The sequence below is a fragment of the Centroberyx gerrardi genome, chromosome 12 (genome assembly GCF_048128805.1).
Source record: "Centroberyx gerrardi isolate f3 chromosome 12, fCenGer3.hap1.cur.20231027, whole genome shotgun sequence".
Classification (NCBI taxonomy): domain Eukaryota; kingdom Metazoa; phylum Chordata; class Actinopteri; order Beryciformes; family Berycidae; genus Centroberyx; species Centroberyx gerrardi.
Genome location: NC_136008.1, coordinates 28,839,895 through 28,864,316, shown reverse-complemented (window position 1 = coordinate 28,864,316; position 24,422 = coordinate 28,839,895). Strand labels below are relative to the sequence as shown.

The following is a 24,422-nucleotide window of genomic DNA, read 5'->3' as shown; positions in this document are numbered from 1 at the left end:
AATGCCATTGGCAGATCTTTTCATTTGTTTTAAGAAAATTATGATTTTAGGACTCACTAAACGACTTGAGTTTTTAGCAGTGTAAACTTGACTTGACAATGCAAGATTCCATACATACACAGCTACTAAAATGGAATAAAGTAGACTTTATAAGATTATACACGCCCCTCCAAGTTGTCGGCTATCAGTTTGGTGTTTGAGAACGTCTTCGTATCTCTTTGGCAGCTCTGTATATCTGGCATCTTGCATAGGCCTATATAGCTATTAATAAATGCTGTGAAAAAATACTTGTGAAAATAAACAAACATATTTAACAGCTAGAGTTTCAGTCCATATTTATTGTAATGACTCCAAAACACAGTATTTCGATACATTTTTTTGTTTTTCTGTCCAAACAAAGGAGTGATTAAATTCATGCTTTTATTTTGGCAAAGGCAAAATCACAGTTTTGCCAGTTGTATTTCCAGCTATCTCCAGCAGCTCACACAGGCTGGATAATCAAGGCGGCTGTTAACTATGTAACGCTTGATTAACATGTTGATTCTCATTGGTTGTCCCCTGGGTTTTGCTTGAGAATAAGGCCACGGCAATGTGGCTCCGTCACGGCAATCGCAACCCCGGTAAACTTAACTGAATACGTTCAAATTACCGAGCCGTGGATTCTGTGTACCGCGATGCTATTGAGTTTCATGAGTAAGGCCCCGTGTCTTCTACTGCAGTGATTCTCAAACTTTTTCAGAACAAAGGATTTAATTGGCCCTAATTTAGGGCCACGGACACCAATTCGATGAGATTTTGTCTCTCAAACCCAAATCTGAGAATATTTTTATTGTTAGATATGATTTTCTCCAGAATTCCATGACTATCTGTATTGTAGGTAGAGAGATAACAGTGAAACTTTGATCAAAACAGTCATTCTTCTACATTCTCTAATTGTGTTAACTTCTTGTAAATGAAATAATAGTTTAACAATTGACAAATTCGCCAATTAACCCCGTCGAGAACCCCTGGTGGTCCCTGGACCCCACGTTGAGAACCACCGTTCTACTGCGTTTTCCCTATTCTACCCATCCGCACCTGAACAAGTATCCGCTTTTGTGTTTTCTTTTGGACAGAATGTATGTTCACACGGATCACGTTTGACACTCAGAGGGAGTAGATGGCACGAGCCATTATACTGCATTTCAGATGCACAGTGAAGGAGGAGGGGTGTGTGTGTGTGTGTGTGTGTGTGACAGAAAAAAACAAACATCACATGCGCTTTTTGTCTCCAAACTCCCACATACTGTACTCGTGCGGAGCGAAAATACTCCCTTTCACTCCGTCTGACAGTCGGCTTCTCTCTCTCTCTCTCTCTCTCTCTCTCTCTCTCTCTCTCTCTCCAGCCTTCCTCTGTTATGAGTAGACAGATGGGAGCCTCAGTCATCAGAAAAGGGGGTCTTTGATCACAGTGAAGCCTGGGTACATCGGTGGGATATGAGCGGTGGTGGTGGGGATGGGGTAGGGGGGGGTGGGGGGGTAAGCAGGAGCCTGTCAGATTTGCCGTCAGTTGCTTTGGCCGATCTGAAGGGGAGCTCAGGAAATGATCAAAGCCCAGGTTAAGTCTCTAATAGAGCTGTCATTTAAGCTAATCTTTCCTCCTCCTATCGCCCCCCCCCCCCCAAAAAAAATCCTTTCCCTCCACCCTGCACTCTGACAGACGATGTGTCACTTCCCCGCACAGCTGAGCGTCTAGCGCGGGACGGCACACATTTGTTTTACTTTGCAAACACAGTGCGTTTTTTGATATTAACACTTACTGACGCGCCATATGTTGTTATGAACGCACGCTGCATTGAAAATGACAGGTCCTTTTTAAGAGTGCAGGGTGTAATAGCATAATATTTTACTCTTTTTTTTTTAGATTGTAATTATTAGAAGTAGTGGTCATTGTCGTAGTATTAACATATGCTGTATGTGTATATTGTGTTTTACCAGACTCGCATTATAAAACACATACTTGGCGACTAATAGGTTAGATAAGACAAGATGAAACTTTAATGATGATTAATGATGTTTGCAGCAGCAATTAGTAATACGATACAGTACAAGAAAAACAGAATATAAATAAGAATATACTGTAGAACACAACATATGTTTATGACAGTACATTTTAACAGAACATGTGTTGTTGTTAACATATCTTGTGTTGAAAAGTAACACAAGTGTGTGTTGTCCCTAAGAAGACACGCAGATGTGTTAAAATGACACATCCGTTTTAAAAGTGTAGAAATAATGTATGAATGAAAAGTATAAGGGGAAAAAATATGTACAGCATTATGAAAAAATGTGTGACAAATAACAGCAGTAGAACATACCAAGACAAAGAGGAAATAAATAAAAATATGTACAATATGAAAATACACCAAAGATATGAAATACTACTAGTACTGCTACTGCTATTGATTGTGGGGGAAAAAAAAAAAAAACATATTTAACAGCTATAGATTTAATCCATATTTATTATAATGACTCCAAAACACAGTATTTTGATATATGTATATATATATATATATATATATATATATATATATATATATATATATATATATATGTATAGTTTTGTATAGGCAAAACATTTTTTTTTAATTTAAGTTCACGCTTTTATTTTGACAAAGGCAAAATCACAGTTTTTCACATACATTTTGTTTCACCAACTTACACTACCAGTCAAACATTTTGACACACCCCATTTTTCTTTATTTTTTACTATTTTCCACATTTTAGAATAACAGTAAAGACATCAAAACTATGAAATAACACAAAGGGAATTATGCAGCGACCCAAAAAGTGTTCATCAAATCAAAACTATCTTATATTTTAGATTCTTTAAAGTAGCTGCCCTTTGCCTTGATGGAAAGGCAAAGGCTTTGGAAAGAAATTCATATATAGGATCAACTTCTCTATTTATATTTGTCTAAGAAACACATTTCAAGCATTTAAGCAGAAGCCTTTAGATCAAAATGGCTTTAAGATCATGAAAAACATAGTACATTCAATCAGGTGTGTCCACACTTTTAACTGGTAGTGTATATATAAAAAGTGATGTTACAATAAGGACCTGAGATGATGGTACAGCCATACTCCTACAGTAACAGCCATACACCTTGTCACTGCTTGACAACCGCACCCGTCCCTCCCCCATCTCCCATCTCGTTCTACGAAGTCTTTACTGTGATGGACCTGACCCGCGGATGTGTCCGCTTTGTTAGCTCCCTGTGATGAGCTCCTCTGGAGACATAGTCCTGCTCATTAAGCTTGAATGAGGTAAGGCAGTTGGACTGGCTGTGACAAGGCCGTGATGAGAGCTCCCTCCTCCTGCTCCATGCGCCGCTGATGGGCCCTAAGTGGCCCAAGTAGGCCCGGTGTTGGACAGCCACGCCTGGGTTATTGGACCGACTGGGACGCCATTGATCTCTGAGGTGTGGAGTCAAGCAGAAGTTTAGACGGCACATCTGTGAATGTCTGTCTATGAGATGAGCACTGTAGGTATGTGCGTGTCCCATATGTGTCACATCAATTGGACCGATATGGGTTTTTGAAGGCCGATATTTTTGGATTGAAGCTGCTGACTGCTCATAATTTGTGGCAAAATTCAATATCTTTACGTTTGATCATTCTCATGCCAAAAATTCTGCGACTATTCAGTGTTTCCGCTAGAATTGTATTCTTATCAGGGTGGAAAAGCCTCTGAAACAGCATTTAGACCATGAGACAAACTCAAACTCTCCATTGAAACAAACAAAAAATGTTCATGTATGCTTGTGTGGAATCTGATCTAAATATCACATTCGAATCAGTTCAGGTTAATGGCTTCCCACAGACAACCAGTGCAGTATTGATCAATTGTATAATAAAAATGTAATCAATCTACAGTTAAATGCCTGACTTCCCTATACAATCAATCATTGAAAATATTAGAAGATGGCATCACTGCCATAACCTGAAAAAAGGTACAACCTAGTTAGTTTAGAGAGTTTTATTCAGTTTTCCTATCTTAAATTTGTTTTAAAATGCTTAAGTAAGTTAGTTCCAGAGAACCTAAGTAGATGTATTAGTAGACAAGAGGACAATTAAGTACCTGAGAGCAACTGTGTTGAATGACACTGTAGGACTGCTTTTGCACAATCAGCATCATCTGTACAGGGTGGAATAAACTATCAAATGAAATGCAGCTAATTAAGGATATTAAAATTGGCTGAAATCTAATCAGGCTTGTACTCGATTGTAGCCAGTCTCTATATTATCATAGCTAATTTTAAGATTGACTAATTACAGGGTAAAACAACCAATTAATTAGATTATAAATGCATTTATAAATCCCTCGTTTGTTGTATCATGTGCTATTATGTGTATACATTATGTGATATTGTGTAATTGTGATGATGTATAATGTAGTTATATTGGCCCCATATATCACTCTAACAGTAATAGTTCCTATATTAACCAAAGATCACTTAAGCATCATATTGAACTGTGTTTTTATCTTTATCTTTTTCCTTCATTCGTCATAACTGCAGCTATAATTGTTATTTGGAAAGGTCATGTTTCCTATCAAAGTCTGCCCTGCATCAAACTATGCCAGCAATTTGTTATTTTTAGAGTATGGATGAAAGATCCTCCTACTTGTATGGAAGTAATTAAACTGTCCTCACAGCATCATGACAACATGGACCATCCATCAGCAGCTTCAATCACAAGGCCAAACAGAAAGCAGATGTGTTGTAACTTAAAATATCTCAACTAATTCTTCTTATTTTTCCGTGCGTTTCTTTGCTCACCTGTAACTCGAAAACCGTTCATGCTACACATACTGTTCTTACATCAAAACGTGCAGAATTCTTTGTAGATGTGTGCAAATTCATAAAATATGCATACATTTGCATATTTAATGAGTCTTTGCCGATTTTGAGGATTTAAAAAAAACTCTTTGTCATGTATCTCCTACAGTTTTAATGCCGCAAAGACGGTCCATATGTCAAACCGTGCGGAATTCTTTGTAGATGTGTGCTATGACTTTTATTTATGATACTCCTTATACTTTTTGAGTTATTGATTATTAAATAAAATTCCATAGACATCCATTGTATTTATAACTCAGCCACTGTATACAGTAGAAACTCCATTCAAATTTCAAAATGCTCACTACGGCATACTGATCAACCGTTCATAAGCTCGTAATGATGACATGTATAGTTTATGAGTTATAAAATACATGGCTGTCTATGGCCTTCCATCCACTTCCATGATATTTATAACTCAGCCACTGTACACAGTAGAAACTCCATTCAAATTTCATAATGCTCAGTGTGGCATACTAATCAACTGTTCATAAGCTCATAATGATGACATGTATAGTTTATGAGTTATAAAATACATGGGTGTCTATGGCCTTCCATCCGCTACCATGATATTTATAACTCAGCCACTGTATACAGTAGAAACGCCATTCAAATTTCAAAATGGTCACCACGTCAGTTTACAGCAATCACACGCATTTTCTTCAGGAAATGCTTTTCTAGTTATCTATATGCCCCCAATAATTGCAGTATTTTATTCTGTTGACGATAATTAACTCAGCTTGAACTTGCATCACATGGAAATCAAGCAAAAACTTTTATCAACTTATAAAACTTAGGCACACTTAGAGCAGTGCGGCAAAAGCCTCAGAGTCAGAATCACCTTTTTATGAATTTTCTAAATATTTAAGCTAATTCATATTGGCGGTTTTATGTTTGTTATCTTTGCAAACCTTTCCTCACACTGTTTGCAAAATGGTCTCTCTCCCACTGTGCAGACGAGTGAGGGAAAATTATGAGGAAGCTATCATCAAAAAAAAAAAAAAAAAAAAAAGTCACTGACAAATTGCAGCATCGGAACAGCATGGTGTTCAGTCAAAGTGCGGCAAAAACCGGAGCGAGCTTTTTCATGATAATGATTTAATGTTGTTCTGCATTTTCTGTGCTTTCTGGCTGCGAGGGACATGATAGACAGAGCAGAACGCCTCCAGACAGGTGGGTGGGGGAGTGAAGGGGGGGATGATGTGCCCCCCCCCCCCCCCCCCCCAAGTCAAACCAAGGTGAATCTTTTATGAATGTTAGTGGTTTGCTCACTCCTCTCTCCAGGCCTCCGAGCGTGCTTAAGTCATGCGCTCAAAATAGCTGCAGTTTGTACATGTTCAAAGTTGCCGAGCACAAAGTGTGCGGGGTTTCTAATGGGATTCGGCGGTGGCGTTTTAAGAAGAGAGACTCCAAGCACCAATATCCACATCTATGCATTCAGCCATCGTGTTTCACGGGTGTGAGAACTCAGGTGAGACCGATATACTGTATTGCGACCGATATTGTCCTTTTTTAAAAATCAGATCTGGTCCAGACAGTGTGGTCCACCTCTGATATGACGGACACACTGCAGTTTGATTGATTACAAATGTATTGGAGAATTGATGAATACTACACTGATTGTCTAAGGGAAGCCCTTCGAGCAAGGAGGGCTGAGAGTCTGCAGGCAGTGGTGTAGTCTACATGATACGCAGGTATACCACGTATACCCACTAAGAAGGCTCCAGGATTTCCGTAGGATACGTAACAATATAGTTTTGTGACAGAACTTTAGCTTCAGTGATTTTGTTCGCAAATACCGGGTAGAGTATAACTACAATAAAATAAGTTTTGCAGGGGAAGGCATCTCCTCCATTCACACTTCCATTCATAAAATTCACCCTGTGCGCTCTGTCTGTTTCTGTCGCCTCTCACCATCCACGCTCCATTGTGAGCGCTGTCTACAGAGATCTGCCCGCACAGTGCGGGGTAAATTCGAGTTAGTAGTCAGAGCGGGCCGGTTATTTTACACGAGCCAGCTTTAAAGCCCGGCTTTGGGTGCATCGAGGTACATGCCGGGACACAAATCCAACTCACCTGTCGCTGCTTGCTACGTGTGTCTGTTTGGTAGGGGGCTCTGCCAATCTGTCATCGTGTAGTTTGAGTCGAACTAAAGGAATAGGCTATGTTATGGATGATTTTAATCGGTCGGTCCTAGTCTAGGTCAGAGAAGGCAAGGTAGGCTACAGCCAGGAAACACAATGTCAGGAAAAGACAAGACAGGTTATGGATCTTCTTCACATTTTCAAAAGAGGAAGAAAGGTAAGATATGTTATAGGTTAGTTTAATCAAGTGATTGATTATCCATATCTGGAAAGACAGCAAAAATCAGGCAGCTGTGTGGTGGCGAGTTGACTGACATTGGCGGCCAGATGGACACTGGAGTGTTAGCTTGGACTGACACTTGGTTGGTAGCTTCATGGTTAGATGCCTACAAGCTACAGCAGTTTTTTTTTTAGCTCAACATCTTCAATATAATATTGGATCACTGTAAACAAAATGTTACTATTTCTCTCCAGTCAGCAGGTTAGTCAGTTAGTTACTGAATCCTCCCATTCAGGTCTACTTATGTGGGCTGCTGAACATTAAATGCAAAAACTAATTCTCTTCACATGAAACATCTATATTATTTTCAACTTAAGACATTGTTTCCCTTAAACGTGAGAAAATATTTAAAAATGTAATTTTTAATTTGTGCCTCCAGCCATCCTCCAGCCATTCAGAATGGATTAGGCTTTTCATGGTGATCTTTGATGTGGCATTGAAAATATCAGCTTCCTAACAGAAGGACATCACAGGTTAAATAATTTACTTCTTAAAATGAGTTATGCTTAAAGTTAAGTTTCCATACGTAACAAAGTAGCTCAGTAGGTTGTAGTAATATAGTGATATATGTAGTGAAATATATAGAAATATAACTTTTGATTAAATATAACTCACTGGATTACGATTGGATTGGATCTTTTTTTTTACAGTAAAGAGACAGATGAGCACATAGCCTATAGTATATCATATATATTTAAAGTTTTATATATTAATTGATAACTGTGTCTCATTCATTCATTCATGTTCATTTTTTGCAAAACCTGAAATGAACAAGAGAGAGGAGGAGACAGAGACAAAGAGAGATGAGGGGAGGAGACAAATAAGTGTCAAGAGAAGAATTCAGGAGGCAGGCCTGAGGAGAGAGACAGACAGACTACAATATACTGTATCACTGTTGGCCTGTACAGACTGCTGCTCAAACTGTTGACTATGCTGCTTCATTTACACCCATGTTCATGTCAAATTACACCAGATTGATGCATTTTGCTGTTTAAACTATGGTTCTACTATGGTTCTGTGACTTCCTCTGGGTTGAGCCCCGGATGTTCTGAAATCCTAACAACGTCCCTGAGAATCACTATTCTATTCTATTGTAGCATACTAAAGGAGATATGCGTTAGTGAGTGTGGTGGTGCTTATGGGGTGTCGCTCCGGGACGTGTGTGCGAGGCTGGGAGGTAATCATCACAGTATACCCACTACAATAAACTAGACTACACCACTATCTGCAGGTTTTCATTCCCACCAAAGACTACATCAGCTGATTTCACCGATCAGTTCCTCTTCTCTGGTTGAAGGAGTATTACAGTAATGAGTGTAGTCTTTGGTTGGAATGAAAGCCTGCATCTTCTCGGCACTCCATGGCACATGGTGGCCCGTCCCTACTCAGTCATCAACTACTCAACCCATGTCAGTTGAGACTCCATTGAAGTTGGTAAAACCACCAAAGACACAGCGTCTGTAGTTCCATCTCAGCCGTCTCCCAAACTATTCAAGTTAACAGCTCCATCTTTTTACAGCTTCAAAAAAAAGAAGCATAAAACATCCATCAAATGTCTCCAAACAGCTCATGCAGCGTAATCCAAGTGTTTCGTAGCCAAACGATCGCACTGTGCGTCCAAAAGTTCCAATATTTACCTCATTATCTCTTCATTATCCGCTCATTGACAATGCTCTGGTTGCGTGCACCAAACAGTAGCAAGCGGAGTCTTCTGCCCAAGAAGACTATCAGCTAGATTCAATAAAAAAAATGTCAGTGTTGGTATCCTAAAGTTGGTATCGTATCGGTCGAACCCTGGTGAGAACTTTCACCAAGCCACGTCAGCTTCACCTGCAGCGGGACTGAGCCAGGTCCTCCTTCTCCGAATCAGCTGCTCAGTCCCAAAATTGTAGAGTTTTGGGACTGAGCATTTCCTTTCATCACTGGGGAGAGACAGCCGCTGACCTCAGGGATAATGAGATGGGAGCTCTTGATTAAGTTCCCCTCTGATTTGAGAGTATAATTGAACGTGTTGCAGATAGCACATTTGTGCTATCGACGAGCTACTCGGCGAGGGCATGATGTTAATTCGTCCCTGGCATGCTCAGGATTCTCACTCATTACAGTAGGAGCAATTGGGACACTTTATATTGGTTATTCAGTGGTTTTGAAAAAAAAAAAAAATCTGATGCCATCTATAATCAGTTCACTGGGATTTAACCTTAGAAATTGGAAATATGCTAAGTGATTTTCTATCCTCAACTTTCTTTTTTTCTATCAGCCTTTTATTTCATTTTCTCTCCTTTCGAATTTAGAGCCCAAGTTAGAAGCTTCCTCTTACATGTGTATTATATTTCTATGTTTGATAAGTGAAATTAAAAATTCAACAAGTAAGTAAGTAAGTAGGCGGCACCTTTCAAAACCAGGGTTACAAAGTGTTTCACGAACCAAAAGGAACAACAGTATAAAAGAAGTTTAAAAGAAAGGAAATACTGACAGGACATAGAAAATCAGTGGAAAGAGACACCGTGTGTGTTTGTGTCAATATGTCATCCCCCATGGATGATGTAGTCCAAATATGTCGCCTTGTTTTGACCTGTAACGGTAGCGCCCCCTTTGGATCAATCAGTGTAATTGTGAAACTGCTGGAACCCATTGGTGAGATGCATCATTGCCCCAAGTTTTATCAAAATGGAAGCAACAAAATGAAATGATAAAATGCACGTGGTTTCAAGATTTGAGTGACATTGAGCGAATTGCGTGAGTGAATTTGACTGATACATTTTCAAGTGATTTGATCTTAAAATAGAGGTGATTTGAAAAAAAAAGAGCCATTTTCATTTCTTTTATCGCCACTTTCTATCATTCATCATTTATTATATGAACTACAAAATAGCCATCTCTTGTCCCTAGAAAGGTGGAAGTATCAAAAATTAACTGGTGAATTTAAAGGCAATGAGGGTTGAAAAATGTTTCCACATTTTTCAATCCTCTCAATACATGAATTGAGCAAGAGTGTGACAAATTTTGAGATAGCGGGAATTTTCCTTTCATTCGTGACTCGCACTACAATTACATTAATTATTAATTAATTACATTAATTAATTACATTTTATTATTTATTCTTTGGTGTGAATGATTTTTGTTACTTTCACTTTCAAACCGTTGTTCACGCACAATATCTTGGACACCACTGATCAGATTTTGATCATTTTCTCTGACATTTAATTATTAATTGTTAATTCATTACACTGATTGGGGGGGTGCTACAACATTTGTTTACTTGTTACTGATTGGCCCAAAGGGGAACTGCGTCATTCGTGGGGGATGACATGTGACTGTTGTTTTTGTAACTTCCACCCCTCTAAAGACTAGAGGTTCTCACCTTAAGCGATAAATGGTAATTTTGTTGTTTATATGATAAATGTTGAATGATTAAAAAAGAAGCAAATGATGAAGATGGCTCTGTTTTTAGCAAATCACCTGTATTTTGATCAAAACTGTCTTAACTGATTTATCAAATTGCTTGACAGTTTATCACTCAATTTTTCACGTCACAAGCATTTTCATCACATCTAATTTTAGCGTTTCATTTTTGTTACTTGCTCCCCTCCACTTCGTACAGATGCACTGCAGGAAAGACCTGGGTAATGACAATATCAGACACACTGCTGTAACCTCAGAGAAGGAGAGAGGCAAATTTGAAGTCAAGAGTGATTTTCTGAAGCCAATGTGCATATCAGTACAGCTTTGAAGTGGCATGCTGATGTGAACGGGTTTGAAAAAGCATCGACGTGTTTATGCGAGAGAGCAGTTTGGAGTGTGACGTGACATCAGAGTGCGTCTGTGTGTTTAGAGAGTGGCCGTGGGTGTATTCATGTGATTACTGAGGTGGGAGCTGAGCTGGATCCAAGAGGTGAGATGATAAAAAGGTTCAGAGATGATCCTGTTGCTTCAACCATTCACTATCAGAGAGAAGGTCGATTGCGAAATACTACTCTGTGGATCCCTCTGCCTCCAGGGCAACAGAGTCTCCCAAAATGTACGTTAAATGAGCATGAAATCTGAAATGCAGATTAGGTGCTTTGGACGCAAATAATGTGAAGATGACATTCCTCCATCATGAAAGCATTATGTGACAGTGGTATGAATTGGACACGCCGTTTTCACGTGTTCGTCACATGAAAAGTTTACCTAACGGTTACGTTTAGGCAAGTAAAACAACTTTGGTAGGGTTAGGGTTAGGTTTAGGCAATAAACTTTGGTTAAAGTCGTAATGAAATGGCATTTTGGGACAGGCAGAGGGTCGTTCAAAAGCCTGTGATAGTATTACTGGTTGAATTTATATGTACGTCTGCTGGTAGGCCATGAAGTAACTGACCTAAAAATATTGTATTTTTTTTGTATTTATTGTTGTTGTTGCATATGTAACACACATATGATGATATAGAAAATTAGTTAAGATGTTGAAAAAGTCATTATTCATTTCATTGTGACTTTTCAAGATTTTCAAGGTTAGTCAACTAAAACTTTGGTTAAGATTAGGGTTAAAGTACGGGCTCAATAAAGGGTCAAAAAGATTTAGAGCTTGTAAAAAAGATTCTGAGCTTGTGAACTGATTTTTGCAAATAATCTGAGACTTGCAGTTGTATATCACCATTTGTGAACTAGAAAAAAGAAAAAGAAAAAAGTTTTAAGCCAACAAAAAATAATTTGTAAATGCGTAGAAAACATTTGTGGACAAATGATTTAAAATGATTCAAAGATTCAGAGTAGGAAGCGCGAAAAATCTTGTTTGTGTGACATCGAGGTTACGAACACGAATGTTGACCCTGTTTTGCAGAGGGAGTCTGAGTAGCCAAGGTTTTGGTCATGGTTAAATAAGACAAACTTCCCTCCCCAGTAGAAAACTCTTTGTCATGAGTTGTAAATTGAACCCGGGTCATCAGAGACTACTGCCTGTTTCTAGTCGCGTCTCTTCCACCTAATCCTTTAGTGGCGAGGAAACAGATTCCTCTTGCGCATTATTTGCATTTTAAGGCTGCTCATTTCACGCAATTTCACAAGACCAGTCTATAATATCAGTCACCGTCTTACCACACCGAACACCCACCCAGTATCCTCTCAGCAGGATTAAATACCTGCAAACATAATATATAAGCACTCTGTCCACACACACACACACACACACACACAAGGGCAACAGGGACACCGATTATTCCATGGGTAAAGGTGGTTTTAGTGTCCCGGTGTGATCTGTCACTGTGTGCAGAGCAGTAATATAGGATAGTATAGGATCGCTCATGAGGAAAAACACACACATACATATACCCACCCTGCAAGTCCATTCAGTGATAGACCAGGCCACCACCACTACAGCATGAATATTGAATATCCATCCATCAAAGTGAAGGACAGAGGTGGACAAAGCGCGTGTTAAAGGTGGGAGTGAGGAGATAGCATTAAAAAGGCACTAAAGGTCGTTCAATTGAAAAATTACCCATTTCCAAATGTATCGCAATCTTGTACCGCTGCTCGTTTAACTGCGCGCAATCATGTCATTACCTGGGCGATTTGTCAGCGTAGCTCAGTGAGTGGCGCTAATGACTTCTGATGTACAGTGGAGGTCTCAAAGTTCTTATTCATCCTGCCCACACCATGAATATCCATTTCATTGTCCATCTCCGTCTCTATTCCTAGCTCTCCCGCTTCGTCTCTGCCTTTACCGTCTGTCTCTCTCTATTTCACGCCAATATTGGATCCCCTTCTCCTGAAACGTTGCAACTTCTAAGCGTTTTCGCACCTTTACATGTTATTTTCGATCGCGTCGAAACAACAACTTGCCGATTGCGGTCACTTCTGGGTGCGGCATTCGACGAAAGGGTGGCTGAGGTCGGTTTGTGTGTGCAGCTGATGTCGTACGGGTCGTGACGTTGATCTCGACCTGCTGTTTAATGGCTCCGGGCCATTAACCCTCCCTGTCATTTGCGATGACACGTGCGTTTGAACAGGGAAAATGGCCCGGGCCACATAACTTATCTGAGAGACTCACCACTCCCGCTGCCAGCCTGTGGCTCCCTGCCATGCTGCTTTCACTCTACCAGAATCACTGTTAGAGTTAGATTCCATGTTAGAAGCTCCCTCAGCCTTCAATCTCAATTATACTTCCACCTCTGATAATTGAAGTAATAATAAAATAAATGTCCATTTGGCCTCTATCACTGATTGATATCACACAATAGGGATTTAACCTATAGCCAGTTCATGGAAGCTTTTACATTAGCTTTTACAAATCCTCTGGCACACAGAGAATAAACAGAAGAAGAACTGGGTAGTCAGCATGAGCAGTGATAGCCACCATGACTGATTAGACAAAGAAAAGAGCGCCACCTACAGAAACTGCATCAACAGAAAATCCAAGGAAAAAGACGTCACAGTACTGGCTGCTTGCTGGCTGCGTGATCTCTGGGAAGCGCAGAAACACCACAGCAATGAGCGCTGAGCAACAAAGATGGAGACAAAAAAAAAAACAAGGATCTCGAGGATTACCACTTTAATTTAAATCCGTGCAAGGCAGCTTTGCACTTTGACGGCCGCTAGTGGCAGCGAGAGGTGACTGTTTGAATTTTTGAATGTCTGAAGGACTCCGTTACCCAGAAACCCTATAATATGATGCCAGTAAGCAGTGCCGACACCTGAAATTGAAAATAGGGTCAATATACGGTGTCTCAATTAATGAGAATGGGACACTCTTCTCTGTTGTAGTCCCACTTTGTGATTTAGACTGATAAGACAGCTGGAATTTTAAATTAAAATCTTGCCTAGTGCAGCTTTAAAAATTGCCCCCCAGGAATGATGCCGTCCCCCTCTGGACCAATCAGTAACAACTATGTCACCCTTGTTTTGGCCTGTAATCACAGCGCCCCCCTTCGGTCAATCAGTGTCATTTTAAAAATGCTCGAACAGTCATGAGATGCATCATTCCCCCAAGTTTCATGAAAATCCTGTCAGCGGAGTCTGAGATCTCGGGTGTTATGGACAAAAAAGCAAACAAATGGATGTGATGAAAATGAATATTTCTCATCATCTTTCTTACATTATAGTAGGCGGTACATTCCTCTGTGCCCGGCTCACAGTGGGCTCTGTGCAGTGTGGCATCATGCTCTGCTGGGCTGAGAAGTGGTTGCTGATATCATGTTTTCTCCAAAGCCACGCAGGTCAGCCCCTCAGAACTGCAAGACGTGTTTCAGGAGACCTCCTCCAATATCTTCCAGATCAATGCCAACGGTGAGATGGCCATTCATCAGTAAAATTGAGTTTGTGTGTGTGTGTGTGTGTGTGTGTGTGAAACTTCTGTTTGTGCGTTCTTGTACTTCCATTCTTGTGAGAACTAGTTTGAGTTGAGTGTGAAGTGAAGACATTTTGGCTCATTCTCACTTCTTCAACAGGTTAGTTTAGGATTAGGACTTGGGTTTTGGATGATTAAAATGAGATTTAGGGTTAGGTTTAGATTAGTTTAGGATAAAGACTTGGGTATAGGGTTTACATTAGCATTAGGATTGGGTTTAGGGTGGGATTAAGGGTTACGGTTAGTTTAGGAGTAGGACTTTTGGATTAAGATTGTCAATTAGAATTAGGTTTGGATATGATTTAAGGTTAAGATTAGTTTAGGGTTAAATTTAGGATTAGAAATTAGGTTTAGGATTAAGATTAGATTGAATGTAGTCTATGGAATGTCCTCAAACGTGTGTGTGTGTGTGTGTGTGTGTGTGTGTGTACGCAATACTATTACTATTCATGTTTGAATTGTTCTATTGTTCCTCCAGTTGTCACACTAGAGAAGAATCTTCAATCACTGGGAACATCCAGAGACACTGCAGAGCTGCGACAGAGTCTGTGAGTAACACAAACACACACACACACGCACACACACACACACACACACACCTCTGCGTAACCCCTGAGCTTTGATTCGGTGCATTTGGTCGTCCAGCTATAAAGGGTCACATTTATCTCTGCCGCCCAGAAAAGTGCTTATTTTCTCTTTGTTTCATCGCCCTCTTTCATATTGATTATTCTTTTTTAGTTGAGCTGCCAGCAATTACCAAATTCCATGCTGATGACAAAGTGGCCAATCTGAGATGATTGCATCTGTTTAAAATGCATTACATCCCATTGTGTTGGCTGGCATGTCATCAATTCTATCGACCATTTTTTATGATCGCCTTGGAAACTTACTGACACTGCTTAGCCGCTTTATTTTTAACTCCCCGTCCCTGTTCAGCAGTATTGACGGGGAATGTGAACAACACCTCCAGTCCCTCAGACTGACGCAAATGACATCCGGTGTGATGCTTTGTGTTACTCAGTGGCTCCGCGTGTCTTGAAAGGGCTTTTCTAGGAAGCAGGCGGGAGGGTTCCTGGTCTTCCAAGAATTCCCTGATGACTTTTTAGAGCTCAGAACTGGGTTCTCCGGTGTCTTTTGAATGGTAGGCCTTTGGGTTCTTTAATGTAAAACATTGCGGATTATGATTGAATATATCTGTTTCATGGGCCCTATGCTGGTTATAGCATCATGAAAAAAAAAAGATTCATGGTATGCTTGAACTGTGTTATCTTTTTGATTACTGTGAAATATTTCTTACTAAGGATCATTGAATAGTGATGACGTCATTGATTAGGCACCTGTTGCAATCTTGATATTTTTGACCAATGCTGACTGAATATGTAAATTGTAAAGTTCCCCCATATTTGTTTTAGCATGTTGAAAAAGATATAGCACATATTATTTCTATGGGTCTATAAAGGAGGATTTCTTGGTCAGATGATGATTGCTGTGAAACAAGTATTGTTTGTTATCAAGGAAGATTGGGCGCTGATCATATGTCATTGTTATGACACCCTGAAGAAGGCATACTGCCGAAACATGTCGGTGATGTAAAATACATATTTTGTATGGAGACAAGTGTGCAACCTTCATATATATATTATACTCAGGCATTTGGGTTAGACCGATATTTTGGGCCAGTATGGTCCAGTCAGTGTTGTTATCGTCCAATATTATGGATATGATGCAGTTTGATTGATTCTGTATTTACTGTAGTATTGATCAATATGACACTGGTTGTCTATGGGAAGACCTGAGGAAATGCAACATTTTGATCAGACACTTAAAGCGGTGGTCTGCTATGTGTTAGGTTTAGTGGAGGTTGTCCTTTTTTTGGGGGGCAAAGTTGTCCCGCAGCGTGATTACACATCATGAACACACCACCTCAACGTCTTAACACCCCCAACCCCGCCTCAACACTGCAGATTGCAGTAACGTATGCAGGACCAGGGATATCCGATCTTTATCCAATCACACTGGAAAAGGCCATACCAGCATACATTCGTCTCACACACAGCGGCTCCTCACACACACACGCTTGTTCCTTAAGAAGCTGGAGTTTGCTGAAATAAAAGTAAATCTTGTTTGTGCCCCCTGGTTGGAACGGGAACCCGCCGTCTGCACGCCTGTCTTCCGGCAAAAACTCAAATCTCACGGTTAATAGAATTTGACCCGCCCCCGTAATCGTGGAAATGCACACGGCGAAAAGTCTAAGTGGATTAATGGCCGGCACCCTCTGAGTGTCATTGTCTTTGTTAGCGCATTAGGCATTCAGCGGCGCTCTGGCCCGTAACACGCCAGAGGACACGACGCGCTGTTTGGAGGAGAGCGCCCCCGGCTGGCTGAAGGGCCCGTCTGCAGCTACAGAGGGTCACAGTGTTCATCTGACTGCAGCAACAAGGAACACACTGAGGTTCCACCTTAACAAGAGCAAGTGGAATATGAATGCAGCTCTATAGCAACTCATAATGTAATAAATGGCAGGTTATGTAATAACTAAATAATAAAAGGTAATAAAAGAGACCTATTTCCTAAATCTCTTTTACTTTTTTTTGTACATCATATATAAAATTTTAAAAAAAGAAACTGAGGAAATTGGTCTCTTTCTTTCTTTTTTCTTTGATCTTTTATATATGAAGTCAGGTTCCAACAGAGAACCAAGTGCATACTGTATAGAAAAGAAACCCATTTCCTAAATTTATTTTTTTAAATTATTCATGTCTGCTTCATATATAAAAAATACAAAAGAAAGAGAACAATTTCCTCAGTTTCTTTTTAAAAAATGTATACAGAAAGTAGACATATTTGAAACATTTTAAAAAGAAATTTATGAAATAGGTTTCTTTTCGACACCTTTTATGACATTTTATTATTTATTACATTTTCAGTTCTTTTGACAGGGTTTATTTCATACATTTTGACAAGTTATGACATTTTCTGACATGTATTGTCATTTGCAGTTGCTCTTGTTAAGGTGGAACTTCCACTTTAAAAGTAGATATTTAGGGAATACACTGGAAGTAGTATATAGAAGTAACAGTATATAAAAGAGACTATTTCCCAAGTTATTACATTATCCATGTGCAATTACATTATCAGTTGTTATAGCACCAAGATTAAATGGGTTAACAATTAGCTTCTTGCTTTTTTCCTTCCAGTATTATATTTTGACAAGCTGCCATGGATCCTTTAACTATGCAATGTTTTGTTTTTATCTGCTGAGTTCCCGTCTTAATCTTGCGTGCGTACCCCATCAACTATTATGTCTTTCATTGTGGTGTGAAATAATTAAAAACCCTTTTTTCTGATGAGAAACAAAATGTTGTGTCATCAGACAGACAAACGTGTCAATAAACAACCTCGAAATATGATTACGCCGTAACATGTGCTGCCAGAAAATTCAGCTAATTTCACATCCCTATTAAAAAACCACAAAGCTGATGAGGTATGAAATATATTATTCATAAAACCAACATGCTAAATAAGCCAACATTTATTTCTGAAAAATGCACCCCGGAGAGAGGCTATTAACATTAGAGTAAGACTATGGTAATAAACTCAAGTGTCAGGTTTTCTTCTAGACTAATTAGACATAAATGTTCTTTTCATATTTGGAGTTGATAGCAGTGTGCGATCCTGCAGTGTTGCGAGGCTGCAGCTTTGGATTCACGCAGTGTGAAGCTGAAACAACACCGGAACTAATGTTGATCCTGTAAACTGAGATGTAGTCTTACAAAACATTTTGCTGAGCTCCATGCTCTTTTCCAGCAACTCCCTGCTTTACATTCATACAGTTCTGCACATTCACTGCCCAGTATAGTCCACTACTGTTTAAAAATTCTTATGTTCTTCTTATGTTATTCTTATGTAAGCTTGAGCGCTCTCAAGTCATTTTGACTACTTTTATAATGTCTGCATTAATAGGGCCTTTTCACAAACATGGCTGCCATACTTCCGCAGGGTAAGCTAGCTCAGTTCTCACCATTGCCAGCAATGTTAAAAAGCCAACTTTCTGTTGCCCATAACTCTGTCTGTGATCACTTATTTTGTGTTTCAACATAATGTATAACACAATAAAGGTGTTGTCATCTTTCTGTTTCTGTTTTCTACAAGCTGGACTGTTAGCATTTTGACCCTCGATCAAATCACTTTTTTTTTATAGTTGTGCAGTCATCTGACAACAGAAAGAAAAATTATGTCAGTGACCACACCTGTGTTGTGTTATATATTATGGTCAAACACAAAATAAGTGATCACAGACAGAGTTATGGGTGACAGAAAGTTGGCTTTTTAACATTGCTGGCAATGGTGAGAACCGAGCTAGCTTACCCTGCGGAAGTACGGCAGCCATGTTTGTGAAAAGGGCCTACAAGTAACACCACAGCAAGTATATCATATGACCAGTACTGGGCAAGTCACTCGGAAAATGAAATCAATTACTATTTACTAATTTAAAAAGTAATCACATTACTTTACTCAACAGGAGCAGTAATTAGTTCCATTATCGTTCCATTACTTTGCATTTTGTTGGCAGTAGATTCGTTTTTCCCTGAGATTTACATTGCTGTGTTGCCGCATTGTTCCTGAAAAAACTAATCACAACACTGTTAATGTGTAACAGCACAACAAGTATATCATATGACCAATTAATCCACTTCAACCACCAATTCAGCCTGAAGTTGACTTGAAGGACGTCACACACAACCATCGGCTGTTAAGTCATCCTGGAACCAGTGTATGGAGTGTTGTATGATTGAACTAAATAGATTCATAGTCACTGAATTAACTCATTTATGAGTTCAGCCATTTTACCAAATCAATTGTTCAAAGTGCGGATAACTGCAGACGAAAGACAAGAATATAAGAGCCTATACTTTACCAAATACCTGTTATTATTTATGTATTATGTCTTAATTTTAATCCAAGCTCAAAACTACTTGCCCTGAAATGAAAAGGTTTTATGCAGAGCAAAGTATTTTGAGCACCAGTTATGGTGCAATTATATCAGATTTAGATTACCTCAGACCCCGTCAGGCTAGATTGGCAATATTCAAAACGGTTAAAACGCACACTGAGCATGACTCTAGTGATGGAATATGTGAACCGCCACTTCAGTGGTTTCTGCAACCGGGTCTGGGTTGGGAGCCTTGCTCAATTTCAAGTTGGCAATAGTTGTTTGTTCTTCATTAACTTTCCCCACCGAGGAACCAAACCAGCCTGATTTTATCATTTTTAGGTGACTGTTGTACTACTTAATAGAGGTTGTATCCTTCAGTTTCTAAGGCATAATAGTTAAACGATAAGTTTGGCAATTTTGGACCTATATAATCTGTCTCTTACATACCTGTAGTACTTGGACCCACAGAGAATATTGGCTCCAGAGTCAGCTGTCAGTTGATTCAGAGCTCCGCTGCCCCTTGCTGCTAACAATGAGTCCAAACGGGGTTTGTCAAAATATCTCTAAAAAAGCCAGTCTGTGAAAATAATATGGCGACCAACCAACGTATTTCTATCCACAGCCTGGAAAGCAGCAGCACCGCACCATTTATACTCAGTGGATCGTCTTCTACCAAACTCTACTGTTTACAATCTGACCTGACCGTCCAAAACTAGATCACTCCGCCAGTAGCGCACTTTCACCCCACAGCAGTCTGTGCTGCGACAGAGGAAAATAGTTCGGTGATTTCCTGATTAGTGAAAGTGTGCGTAATGGCGGAATTGTGTCATGTTTACTTTCAACTCTCCTGTGGAGGCACAAATTGACTCATTGTTAGCAGCAAGAGGCAATGGAGCTCACCGTTTCAACCAACATCTGACTCTGGAGCCAATATTCTCTGTGGGTCCAAGTACTACAGGTATGTAAGAGAAAATTATATATAGGCCCAAAATTGCCGAACTTATCTTTTAAAGTTAAAGTTTCGAATATTACATCATAACTGCACAAAAAATCCTTACAAAACAGTGAAGTATCCATCACAACCTAGGCTGGTCTGGTTGTAAACAGCACAGTAAACCGGTAGAAATGTCACAGCCGTCTTCGGATCAGGACTGTGTGTATACACCTCTCCAGCTCGTCCTCCCCCACTCTCATTATACAACAGCAGCCATCACTCTGCTTCTCAAACCCACGTTACTGCACCTCTCACATACCGCCATGTATGTGTATGTGTTGAACCGATGTGTATATTGTGTTGGAGAAACGTTAAATGTCAGCTGAGTTTCAGAGCTGTCAGTGTGTGTGTGTATGTTTGTGTGTGTGTGTTTATAATTTTAGTTGCTTGAAATGTTGGTGATCTAGGGATTTAAGCTCATTCCCCTGTTGTACTCATGTAAGTCGCCCTGGATAAGAAAGTCAACTAAATGACTAAAATGTTAATGTAAAATGTAGTGTGTGTGTGTGTGTGTGTGTGTGTATAAATTTGGTTGATCTAGAAACGGAAGCTTACTGTTGCACTCATTGTAAGTCACCCTAGATAATCACGTTAGCTAAATGCCTAGAATGTAAAGCGTGTGTGTGTGCGCATGCATGTATAATTTTTATAATTGTGGTTTCTTGTAATTTTCTAGGAATTGAAGCTTATTGTCCTGTCGCATTCATTGGAAGCCTCTCTTGATAAGCACCTCAGCTAAAAATGAAAATACAAAATGTAAAGTGTGTGTTCAAGCAGTGCTTCTCAATGTGGGGTCCGGGGACCACCAGGGGTCCTTGAGGGAGTTCCAGGGGGTCCACAGCAAATTCATGAATTGTTCAACTTCAGTATTATTTCATTTACAAGAAGTTTTAGAATATATAAGAATGACTATTTTCGTCTATAGTTTTCACTGTTATAGCTCTACCTACAATACAGATAGTCATGGAATTCTGGACAAAATCATATCTAACAATAAAAATATTCTCAGATATGGGGCCCGAGGGACGAAATGTCATCAAATGGGGGTCTGTGGCTCTAATGTGGACTAAACTAGGGGCCCTTGATATGAAAAAGGTTGAGAATCGCTGTGTTAAAGCGTAGAGCATATGAGCGCACGTGTACGGACACGCGCACGCTTTGGCGTTCCTCTCGGTCCCCGCCGGGTTTCGCAGAGGCTCGGCGTCGTCATGTGAGCCGGCGAGAGGTCAGGCGCCGCGAACGAAGCGCACTCCGGCTCGGCAGTTTTAATCCTTATCGGAGCCCCGGTAAGCAGCAGCGAGCGCTCTCCATCCTCCATCCTGCCAGCCCTCCAGCCATGATGGCAGTCAGGGAACATCACAGCAGACCAACCATCACCACCACCGCCTCCCCCCTCCCCACCACCATCCTTCATCCTTCACACCTCCCCCCGCAGCCAGCTGCTCCCAGAGTCCTCGGCTCTCCTTCACCGGGGCCCCGCCGGACCTCCGAGGAATACCAAACGCCGAGCGGCTCAGAAAAAACACACAGCGGAGGTGACTGATTGAAATTCACAGTGTGAGCAATTCCAATCTTTTGCATGCTGTTCCGGCGGCCCGGCTCTTGAGCTTGTTGTGGGGGAAGAGTGTGACTAGCAGATGTATTGCCGTGCCGCGATGCCGCAGAGGTCTTCGAGGGGGTCCTCGGCAGTGGGCGAGCTCGGATAGCCGGGCGAGCGTCGCACCGGCAGTGGGCGTGGCGTCCGCTGACTCACGGATGATCCATCGGCGCTCGTCGGGAGCTGAAGAGTCTCCGGCTGTATTTTTAGCAGATGGGCTGCAATCGTGTCAGTCACATCCCACTAATACATCCCAATACTGTAAAGTTGTTTTTTTTTATCTCTTAGTTTCACAGGCTTCCCTTTGCCTGCCTCTGCTTTAAAGGGGCCCTATCATGGGAATTAAAATGTTCCTCTATTTATATGGACATATGCTCCAAGATGTTTCCTGTAGACGTTGTTAAAATGATATCGTTTGAGCGGTTCAATTTACAGTTATCGCATTTTCAAAAATCCACCCTTTTTTTCCCAGGCAGTTCCTGGCTAACTCTAGTCAACGCATCACAACTGGACTTGGTCCTGATTGGTTCTCGTCAGTAAAGAATTTCTGAAATCCTTCCAATCCGGCCATTTTGCAGCCTTTGAACTAGACTAGGGGTCCTTGATATGAAAAAGGTTCAAATGCTCAAATGTTCAACTGAGGTACTCCTCCACTCAGTCGGCTTACCTCATTTGAATTAGAGGAGCTGGTGTTGTCGGCCAATCAGAGTCCAGTATTGTGAGGACTTTGTCTTCGATTTCATTCAGTTGACCTTATTCACACGGCGGCCATTTTGAATACTGAGGGTAGGAAACTTTACTTGGAAGACTGTCATATATATAAAAGTAGCATTACTTCAACACATAAGTGAGGACTTCAGATAGACTGAGCAGTTGTCAAATTAGCTAGCAATCTCGGGAAGAACAACCACAACAACTGCTTGAATTTAGCAGGGAAATTGGTAAGCTACTAGCTAGCTACCTAGGCTAGACTCTGGTAGTTAGCAATAATGGGCCAAATATATTAAAATGTGAACCTATATCCCTCCGGACTCATGAGATCCATTTGTTTCCAATATGTTTTTCAGTGGGAAATCTGTGAAATGATAAATGCTTGTATGATGTGCATCTTGGTACACAACAGTAGCAGAGCTGAGCTGGACTAGCTCTACCAGGTAGAGTTTCCTACCCTGAGGGTTCAAAATGGCCGCTCTGTGAATAAGGTCAATAAATACCCTTTTAGCTAAACTACATTTATTTGCAAAACATCACAAAAAGCATTATTCTTTTCCTGAGCCATAGTACATTTGAAAACAAAATCACGATAACTGAATAATACCGGACCTTTAAACCTGTTTTGGAATATTCCTTCTTTACATTCACTTCACTTATGCTGTCAGTCAATCTACAATCCAGTCTCACCCCTGCTCATCTTCAACATCATTTCCTGATTGGCAGGAAAAATAGGAAAATGACATCCATTTTGTCTGTCACACCCGATATCCCAGACACCACTGATCAGATTTTGACGTTGGGGAATGATGCATCTCACCACTCCGTTCCAACATTTTCAAAACTACACTGATTGGCCCAAGGGGGAACTACAAATACAGGTCAAAACAAGGTGACATATTTGTCACTAATTGGCCCAGAGGGGGATTGCATGTTTACTCTTGCCTTGCTTTAAATTGTTCACGAGATGAGACCCTCCGAATATATTTCACATGCATTAAAATGACACCTCACCTGATATTGAGTTGTAGTTGGCATGCCTTCAGATAGCTAATGCAGACTGCCAGCCGTACATACTGTACTCCGGACTGTCAGTTTGGTCAGTAACGTGATGGAGCATTAGCTAGCTACGATTTTAAAATAATCCCTTCACGTCTGTTGCTGCTTCAGAGCTAAACGATGACACATCAGGCTGAGGTTTAGCACTTATTAATCCTTGTGGTTTGTGTGTGTGTGTGTGTACAGCCAGCAGTGTGTCTGTGAGCAGAATGTGTTCTTTAATATACAACATATGTAATGGCTGATCATAGGCAAATACAGCATGTACACACAAGGCATGGCTGCCAGGTAACTTACACATTATGTGGTTGACTGATTTAGTAGCTTTACTTTTCAATATATTGATGTCGCACTATGCTGCCATACAAAATTCTGCAAAAAATGACAAGTTGTGAAGTGATTTTATCTTGTTTCCAGACCTATCAAGCTTATTTCACGATATTTTTAGTCAAATTATCTCACTGCACTGGCAGATAATCTTGCCGTTTTCAACACATTTCACTTGATACATGCCAATATGACTTCTTTCAAGAAATCATCATAAAACAATGAAG

The 24,422-nt window shown here is 40.3% G+C and overlaps 1 protein-coding gene across 1 annotated transcript in view; it reads left to right on the top strand.

Moving 5' to 3' along the window:
- Window positions 1-24,422, top strand: part of tsnare1 (T-SNARE Domain Containing 1) — a 119,922-nt gene that overhangs the window by 23,466 nt on the left and 72,034 nt on the right. The window contains exons 3-4 of the mRNA XM_078287240.1: window positions 14,433-14,510; window positions 15,050-15,119. Of these exons, the coding sequence (XP_078143366.1) occupies window positions 14,433-14,510; window positions 15,050-15,119 (148 nt within the window). The remainder of the gene's footprint in view (window positions 1-14,432; window positions 14,511-15,049; window positions 15,120-24,422) is intronic.